This window comes from Cannabis sativa, chromosome 9, assembly GCF_029168945.1.
Source record: "Cannabis sativa cultivar Pink pepper isolate KNU-18-1 chromosome 9, ASM2916894v1, whole genome shotgun sequence".
NCBI lineage: Eukaryota > Viridiplantae > Streptophyta > Magnoliopsida > Rosales > Cannabaceae > Cannabis > Cannabis sativa.
In genome coordinates, this window is record NC_083609.1 from 11588895 (window position 1) to 11597815 (window position 8921).

The 8921-nt window shown below is 31.9% G+C and overlaps 2 protein-coding genes and 1 long non-coding RNA gene across 4 annotated transcripts; 1 reads left to right on the top strand and 2 right to left on the bottom strand.

Moving 5' to 3' along the window:
• The first annotated feature begins 1422 nt into the window (after positions 1-1422).
• Positions 1423-2383, top strand: LOC115724090 (early light-induced protein 1, chloroplastic). 2 transcript variants are annotated; one of them, XM_030653546.2, is made up of 3 exons: positions 1423-1674; positions 1764-1856; positions 1937-2383. In XM_030653546.2, the coding sequence occupies exons 1-3, from the start codon at positions 1540-1542 to the stop codon at positions 2282-2284; spliced, it is 576 nt and encodes a 191-aa protein (XP_030509406.2). In that variant the 5' UTR covers positions 1423-1539; the 3' UTR covers positions 2285-2383. The 2 variants fall into 2 exon arrangements, with proteins under 2 accessions (XP_030509406.2, XP_030509407.2); XM_030653547.2 differs by having other exon boundaries at positions 1940-2383.
• Positions 2384-4212: 1829 nt separating this feature from the next.
• On the bottom strand, positions 4213-5049 carry LOC133031135 (uncharacterized). Its single transcript, XM_061104513.1, has 2 exons — positions 4909-5049; positions 4213-4824 (listed from the first exon to the last, which is right to left on the bottom strand). Exon 2 carries the CDS (start codon positions 4816-4818, stop codon positions 4342-4344), a length of 477 nt encoding a protein of 158 aa, XP_060960496.1. The 5' UTR covers positions 4819-4824; positions 4909-5049; the 3' UTR covers positions 4213-4341.
• Positions 5050-5319: 270 nt separating this feature from the next.
• LOC133030890 (uncharacterized) lies at positions 5320-7625 on the bottom strand. Its single transcript, XR_009684422.1, has 3 exons — positions 7023-7625; positions 5606-6944; positions 5320-5490 (listed from the first exon to the last, which is right to left on the bottom strand). It is a non-coding gene; the product is annotated as an uncharacterized LOC133030890 (long non-coding RNA).
• Positions 7626-8921: the final 1296 nt, after the last annotated feature.

An 8921-nucleotide genomic window follows, 5' to 3' on the forward strand; every position in this document is an offset into this window, starting at 1 on the left:
TTAAAAATATAAATAATTATAGATTCCACTTAAACCGTGGTTTCGAACCAAACCAAACCGTTCTTAAGGGTTTGGTTTGGTTTGAGAAATTTATTGGTCTGGTTTGGTTTCTAATATTTGAAAAACTGTTATACTGGTTTGGTTCAAAAACTATAAAAATCCGGACCAAACCAATCCGTGAACACCCCTACATTGCATATGTACGTGTAATGTTATTATTACATTATTATTATTGTATGTATTTCACAAAGAAACTTTTTTTTTATATGTATATATGAATGGATACAAAATACAGCAATTAATGAAGTCATCATTTTTATTTTTAGTTTTATTTTTTTACTTGTGAGGTGCCCCATTTGTCTGCCAGCATGTGTCCTCTTTGTAACCACATATTTTGCTCAAGAAAAATTGGAACATTTTCCATAACAATGGGAGCAGAAGCAGATCATAGGAAAAAATTAGATGGAAACTATATACTTTGTTTGATTCTACCCTTTAAAAAGAGAGATTAACAAATGTTTTACATGTTAAAACTTCAGTGTCTGAACTAAAATGGTCTTTGGTTTTTTTTTTTTTTTTGAAAAGAAAAATGGTCTTTGGTTATCATTTATAATATTACTTGTAGTTATACATAAACTAGTTAGTAATACAGTAGAACCTCTATCTAAGAATATACTTGGGACCAAGTAAATTATATTCTAATTGGGAGGTTATAACTAAATAGAGTTACACTAGAAAAAAAAAATTAAAAAACCAAAAAATATTAATGTAACAATAATAACAATAAATAATCATTAATACTATATCATAATAGAAATATTTTAGAGTAAATATAATTTCATACATGTATTATAATTTAAAATAAAATTATTAATTTTATATAAATAAATTTACAGAATACACGTATATATTTTATTAAGATGTAATTATTCTTATATAGAGGTATACTTTGTTAATACGGGACTTAGAAAATGTATAACTAATTACAATTTAGAGGTTATTCTTATTTATAACTGGCCCAAATCGGGACTTGATTTTCTTATAACAAATTAGAGGTTATTCTTGAATAGAGTATTCTTAAATAGAGGTTCTACTGTACTAGAAGTTTCTTACTAATCTTTCATCAAACATTTTCAAAAATATGAAATCATTTCATGTGATACTAGTGGTCACATTTTCATCTTGAATGTTCCCCAAGATACTGCCACTTGACCCAGAGAGAAGTAAAATACTTCTAACAAACCATTTGTAGCCTCACAAGCCCTGAAAATAAGTGCAACATGGTGAAGTTAGGGGCCACGTCTCTCCAAACCCCACATGGCCCTTAGAGCTCCGAGAAAATCTTATCATAGACGTGGAGCCAAAAATGTCCATCACTTTCTTTCTACTCTTTTTCTATATAAACCCTCTCAGCCCCAACAACTTAAATAACACAACTGAAAATTACAAAGCAATTCTCTTTCTTTTACAAAGCTTTTAACTTTCTATAAACACTACTACTACTACTATTAAACTTTTGTTTAAAGTCTTAAGAGCAAAATGGCTACCATGCAGTCTGTTGTAGCGAGCTCAATTTCATTTGGTGCTTCCAAGAACAGAGCAACTCTAGAGTCACCTAAGACCTTGTACAGGAATAACACTCATTTGCCCATGAGAGTTAGATGCATGGCCCAGGTATATATATTTATATGTTAAGACACAGCTATGTATACATTATATATAAATCTTAACCTGTTTGTTTTTGTGTTTTTAATGAATATAAGGATGGTGAAAAGGAACCCTTAAAGCCAATTACAGAGTCAGCACCATCAACACAACCAAAGCCAGCAGCAGCACCTTCTCCTCCAAAGCCAAAGGTATAGCTAGTAATAATCAAGCATTATAAACACAAACACATATTTATATTTATATAATGGTGTAATTCATTGATTGACAGAAGATGAGTACAAGATTCACAGACGTGTTGGCATTCAGTGGGCCAGCACCAGAGAGAATTAACGGTAGACTCGCTATGGTTGGGTTCGTGGGGGCTATGGTAGTGGAGCTATCGAAGGGTCAGGATGTGTTTTCTCAGATAAGCAACGGTGGAGTGTCTTGGTTCGTGGGAACAAGCATAGTTCTGACACTGGCTTCATTGGTTCCCCTTTTCAAAGGGGTGAGTGTGGAGTCCAAGTCCGGTGGGGTTATGACTTCTGATGCTGAGCTCTTGAATGGAAGGGTTGCCATGTTGGGCTTGGTTGCCTTGGCTCTTACTGAATTCGTCAAGGGTGGAGCCATTGTCTAGTCTCTAAACTCTTTCACCTTTCATTATTTTTTTGTCTGGAAAGAAAAATATGTAAAGTTTCATGTAATACATAAATACATCAAACATTTTTGTCTACAACATCAGTTTGTTGTTTTTCTGTATTTGATTTTCTAAGGAAACAACCAAAATATTCACTTTATTAGCTCTTGCTATTATAAGACACCAGAACAAGAACAAGAACAGCCGTAACTCTCAAACTACATTATAATGCAACTGACCACTCATGCAGCCATGTCCACAAGTACATTATCCACACCAAGGTATGAGGTTTAGACTTGATGGAAATGAAAATGTAAAATTTAAATTAAATTTGAATGATAAGGGATTTGTGTTTCTCATAAAAATTTGATATAATATTTTTGATTGATTAAATAAATGTTACAAAAGTTACAAATTTGTTACTAAAAAAATAATATTTAATCTAGTGAGAGATTGTTATATTATTTATAAATAATATAATATACATATTAAATATTGTAACATATGACAATATATATTAGTTGCCATCATTTTGTAATATATGTAGGATTCACTTGATACTATGAGTAATAACTTCCACAATTATCACCAATATTAAGTGTGTAAAAATGTGTTACACATCCTGATTTAAAATTCTGAATGCTATAGAAGTTATGATGTGTGCATGAGTTACAATTTAAGTCCATAATATTCATGGGGGTTATGATTATAAATTTCAAATAGTAATATCCTAAACACTATATAAAGTAGTTTAAGGTGTTCATATTGAGATGAACCAAGTTTGTATCAACTAAGCACTTTGCTAAAAATCTTAAAAGGCTTAATAATTACCAAAGTTATTTCTTAGAGAGTTCCCTTAGGTGGTGTTTGGTTACAAAATAAAAATAGAATAGGAATGAGAATGGTAATAGGAATAAGATAGAATAAAATGAGATTTTTATTCTTTTGTTTGGTAAAGACTATGGAATCAGTAACTAAATAAGAATTATGATATTTGGTATAGTATGAAATTAAATGAAATTCTTATTATTTTCACCAAAATATCTTTTACTTTTTTAAAATAATTTTTGGTTTACAAAATTACCGTGTATAAATAAAAAAATGATACATATTTATGTATCCTCTCAAATTGTATTTTTTAGATCTAATTATCAAGTAATAAAATTATATATAAATATTTAATTTAATGGTCTATTTTATATTAAATATTTAAGTATCAACATAAATGTTATTTATATATATATTAATCATCACAAATTGTTTATATATTAATTATAATAATAGTGTACAAAAAAAAATCACGACAAGAAAGTTCATTTTTGTCGGCGTGTTTATGCACTGGAAAAAGTACACTATATGCGTCGGCAAACTTTTACCAGCGCTGAACTGCACCGGCAAAAGTTATTCGCTATGCTTGGTCGATAAAAGACCTTTTGTCGGCGCAATTAAACAGTACGCGGGCAAAACATGCCTTTGCCGGCAATAATAAATGCCGAGAAAAGTTAATTGCCGGTATAACAAAACTCCTAATCCGCTCAAAGTGCCTAGAAATACTTTTACCGGTGCAATAATGCGCCAGTAAAAGTTATTAGTGCCAATTTATGTAAATGGCGCGAATATCTTTACCGGCATACCATATGTGTTGGTAAAAGTGTTCGCGCCATTGAGATGAATTGGCGCCAATGACTTTTACCGTCGCATGATTACGCCAAGAAAAAGTGAAATTAGGATTAATTTTGATCTTCCTGTTTAGTTTGCGGGCGAAAAATTGCGCCAGCAAAGCTTTGTTTTTTTTTTTAAAAAATATATTTTAATAATTTATAAAAATATAATAAAATTAATTTTAAATATATAATTACATTTTAAAGGATTATAATTAAAAGAAAATGTATTTACAATGTATTTCGATCGAACTAATATATAGACATGTTCGATTTGTTATGAAATTAGTAAGTAATAATAAAAATTTCTAAAGTTAATAATAAACAAATAAAATAATAAAAGATGTTCGAAAAAAAAGGTAAAGTTTTAAAGTTAATTATAAAATATATATTGTTCTAAAGGCAGGTAATATCATCGTCATTGTTCTGAGTTTGGGGAGGATGCGATGATGACGATCTAGCACCAGGAAAAGTGGGGAATGGTGGAAGATCCATCTGAGGTAAGTTGAAACCAGGCACAGCCCGAGAGAGATACTCAAACTGATCTGCGAATCGCTTGAGGTAGACTTGTTGTGTTTCATACTGCTGCCTCGAATACTGACTTTCCTGCTGTGCCTCCTCCACTTTCTTCTGTAAGGCCTTATACTGTTCCATAGTAATAGTCTGTGAGGCAGGAGAAGTTATGGTATGTGCTCTTTTGCCCCCAACTGCCTTGAGTCTCGAGAGATGGCTAAAACCTCTCACATGTCGAGATTGCTCACCGAGTACTTGCGTCATAACAGGCAAGTCTTGGGAGTACTGGGTGGGATCAATATTAGTCTCATCAGGCTGATCCTCAGTGGGGGTTGATTGATTAGCAGCCAATTCATACATTTTGTCCTAAAAAAATCAAATAAATTAAATATTTAATATGAATATAAAACAAACTAAAATGTTTAGAAATTAATATTAATGTAAATTTACATGAGCTTGTTCTGCGTATTCGTTGCGCCAAGTGTCGCCTTTATGGTGGAACTTCCAAAAAGTGTCGATAGTAGTTGGAAGTTCACCTGTCTCGGAGTTAGCCTATATATTTAAGAGAAAAAAATGTGTGATTATTATATATTTTTTAAAGTAAATAAATAAATAAAATAAGACTTATGAATGAAAACTAAATATATAAAATTATCCCATCGACAATATATGCGACAATAGGCTTTGATCTCTAGTCTCCTTGAAGTTTTATTTTACCCCGATTTTTTTTATTTTTGCTGCTCTTGCCTAAAATCAACATATTTGGGTTACAATGAATTATTTATTATTGACTATAACGTAATGTATTACTAAAATTAATAATTTTATTAAGTACCTTTTGTTTTTCAGAGTTCCAGTAAGAAATGCAATCACTCCACACCTCTTGAGTTACTTCTTCCAGAGGTAACATGTCTTCCCTCTCCTATCTAAGCTCCTCAATATTTTGGATCCATATTTTCTTACAGTTGGCTCGCCAGTCATGCAAACTTTTTGACATTTCGTACTCACCATAGTCTACAAACGCACGATTGTCTTGTGAAAGCACAAATTTTGTTTGCAAAATAGTTACACATTCACATTAGTACATTAATTAGAAATTTAAGAATAATATACGAAATTATAAATTTGAAAATAAATTATATCATACCTCAAGTCTGTCCCACAATGTGTTGATGTCAGCTCTGGAAACATCTTCCCATTTGAATTTATTAATGGGCACAGACATGCAAACCACCTATTTGCACATGTTGTTGAATTTTTTTCTATTTGGATCGACTGGGGTGCTCGTTTTTTCATGCAATTAAATGTGTAGTTTGGCATTCGGTGTTTTGGAAATCTCTATCTCAATATTTTCGCCTTTGTATTTACCTCTTACCCCTTTCTTTTTCGAAGAGTTGTCACCTGGTGTAGACATACTATATATATGGAGAACATATTTTTAGATTTAAAATAGACAACCATATTTAAAACATATTAAATAAGAACATATATGATTGTCATTGCTATTTAAATATCATTACAATTCATCATCATCACCATCATCATCAGTTACATATACATCATTATCATCACTATCACTCTCCAAATCTAAGAAATTGTCGTCTTGGTCATTTGGACCCTCATCGTCCTCATTGACAATGAAATTATCTAACTGCCGAGAATTCACACGATGGATGTTAGCAACTTCAGTTGGGTCCACATCATGACGGCCATAGTCAACATCATCTAATTATGGAAGTTGAACAACTAACTAAGTTTCAGCTAAATTATTTTTCTATATAAAGGATGTATCCCCATCATCGTTCGGGAAGTCCTAGACATTCTACGGATGTACTTATTGAAAATCAGCCAGTCTTTACCGTTCTTAAGATCAAGAATGTAATATATCAACATTGCTTTAGATGCAAGTATGAACGGTTCTTTTTGATACCATTCTCAGTTAATGCAAGTGCTAGTCAAAACACCATCACTATCCATTCTACTCCTATTAGTATCAAACCACTAAAACATAAATAAGAAAACACTGCAGCCCTTTAAATAAGTATCCATAAATAAGAAAACACTGCAGTCCTTTAAATAAGTCAACTCCATAATTTTTTTCAAGTGTGCCATAAAAATTTTGTCCATGTTCACTTGGCACCATAACACCGGTATTTTGTATTTTGCGATTGTCATCGCTTTCCTTAACTAAAAATTTAATGCCATTCACTATGCAACCAGGATAAAAATAAATTGTTGAATTCGCTGATTTCGCAATAGCATACAACTCATCTGACACTGCAGCATAGTTGTTCAACCGTAGTTCATTAATCTACATTCAGAAAAAATAACAGTTATTAAGGAAAATTGAAGAGTTAGGGTGACGGCATTATGAATATTTAGAGGCAGCAATACTTACTCATTTTTTAAACCATTCAGGAAACTCATTCTCTTGCACATTTTCAATATTGCCTACACCCCTTGCATGAAGCAACTCTTTATGCTGACTACATAAAAATGGAGGTAAGTTAAAGATTTTTTAGGTGAAGTGAAATATTCTTACTTGTAATAGAATTTATACTTACTTCGTATACGGCTCAACCTTTGTGCAGTTGTTCAATATGTACCACTCTATCTTATGCTTACTTATCATTGGTAATGTGTCGACTGTCCTCATACCAGTGGTCGGTCAACATGCCTGAATACAGAAAATTGTCGAACTGGCATATTGGGATGATGTCACTGTTCCGTTTAGGACAATTGAATTGAGTTTTCACTTCTTGGAAGTACATAGAACACATCGTTAATGCCTCATCAACCACAAAAGATTCAGCGATAGAGCCTTCTAGATGAGTACGATTCCTGCTTATAACCAGAGATTGACCGCTCAATGGGATACATCCACCTGTACTGCATGCACTGGTCCATCTAGTATGGCTTCTTTAGGGAGATGCATAACTATATGAACCATCTTGTCAAAGAAAGTTGGTGGGAAAATAGTTTCTAACTTGCACAGAATAGTTAGAATATTTGTTTGCATGTTTTTCAAATTAGAAACATTAAGTTTTCATGATCATAATTGTTTAAAATACATACATAACTCAATGATTGTGTCCCGAATTTCTTTTTTGAAGTACTTACGAATACCTTCCAGCATTAAACGTTGTAACAACACATGACAGTCATGGGATTTGTGTTGGGTTTTATGCCCTAAATAAAACTCTTTACAATCTGATTAGTTATCAATATAAGTAATTTGAAGTGATTGATGTTTGCATGAAATTTACATGCTAATGGTTTAAATATGTTTATTACATTCACACACACAAAATCAGTTAAATCCACATCATATGTTTATTCACAATTACAGTATCGTCAACACAGTGGAATGTGATTATGATCATATGAATCAAAAGACTTGGTCCCTGTTTCATCAGTGTTATTGGATTTACACTAATGTGATAATCAGCGATGATGTGTACTTACACTTGGAGTAAGTGTTATGTTCTTTCAAGGACATTAGTAAAGTATACTAGTTTCGAATGTATGGAGTATACATTGGACTAGACCGATATTGCAACTAAGTTAAGATATTACAAACTTACCGTTATACATATCTTTCCAAGTCAATATCAGTAGTTGATCTTAAGATTAAAAGAATCTAAATCCTGATATGCTTAGGCTCAACTCAGGAGTGCTATTCATGTTCTTTGATTTATTAGTTAAGCCTACTTTTGGGTCAGGGTGATACGTATATTTTGGGAACATGATAGTATGATTGAGTGGGAGTGCTGAACATAAATATGGAATCTATAGCTTCTACTGGTGTATAGAAGTCAAGTGATGATTCCCTTCGAGCTTAGCAAATAGAAGTAAATGGATGAGCTCTTGTTTAACTGACTAATTATTAGATCACTAAACACCATTTACAGGTAGCTAAGTGTTTTAAGGGGCAAAATACATTGAGGGGTGAGAACGGTAAAGAAATCCCATCTCGATGTAGATCATCTATATAGAGGATCTTTAAATCACAATAAGATTATAACAATGGTTAAATGAGATAGCATATTGATATCGTGGAACATACAATATGCTCTATATAAGTCTGAGAGTGCAATTCTAAGTTCTAAGAGTGGATTCAACGAAGAATTAATAAGTAGGAATTTACTTGGTAAATTTGGTTCACTTATTGGAAGCTCAGTATATAGATCCATGGTCCCCATTCTAGTTGAGAACATTCTGCTTGTAAGACTCATTAATTGATTCGTGATTGATCAATTATAATTCTAAAGTTAGACTATGTCTAATTTTATGAATTTTCACTAAGCAGGGGTGAAATTGTGAAGAAAAGAGTTTCTAGGTTTATTTATTTATTAATAGACTTTATATGTCTAATTAATAATTAAATTAAATGACAATATTATTTAATAATCTATTTTAGTTATTAAATAATTAGTTTTGGCATTTAAAAGGTTAGAATTGGA

Bases quoted from the DNA above. Each gene is read 5' to 3' on its own strand.
- LOC115724090 (XM_030653546.2), top strand. From the start codon at position 1,540: ATGGCTACCATGCAGTCTGTTGTAGCGAGCTCAATTTCATTTGGTGCT. The intron at 1,675-1,763 runs GTATATATATTT...AATGAATATAAG, and splicing joins GAGTTAGATGCATGGCCCAG to GATGGTGAAAAGGAACCCTT. The intron at 1,857-1,936 runs GTATAGCTAGTA...ATTGATTGACAG, and splicing joins CTTCTCCTCCAAAGCCAAAG to AAGATGAGTACAAGATTCAC.
- LOC133031135 (XM_061104513.1), bottom strand. From the start codon at position 4,818: ATGTATGAATTGGCTGCTAATCAATCAACCCCCACTGAGGATCAGCCT.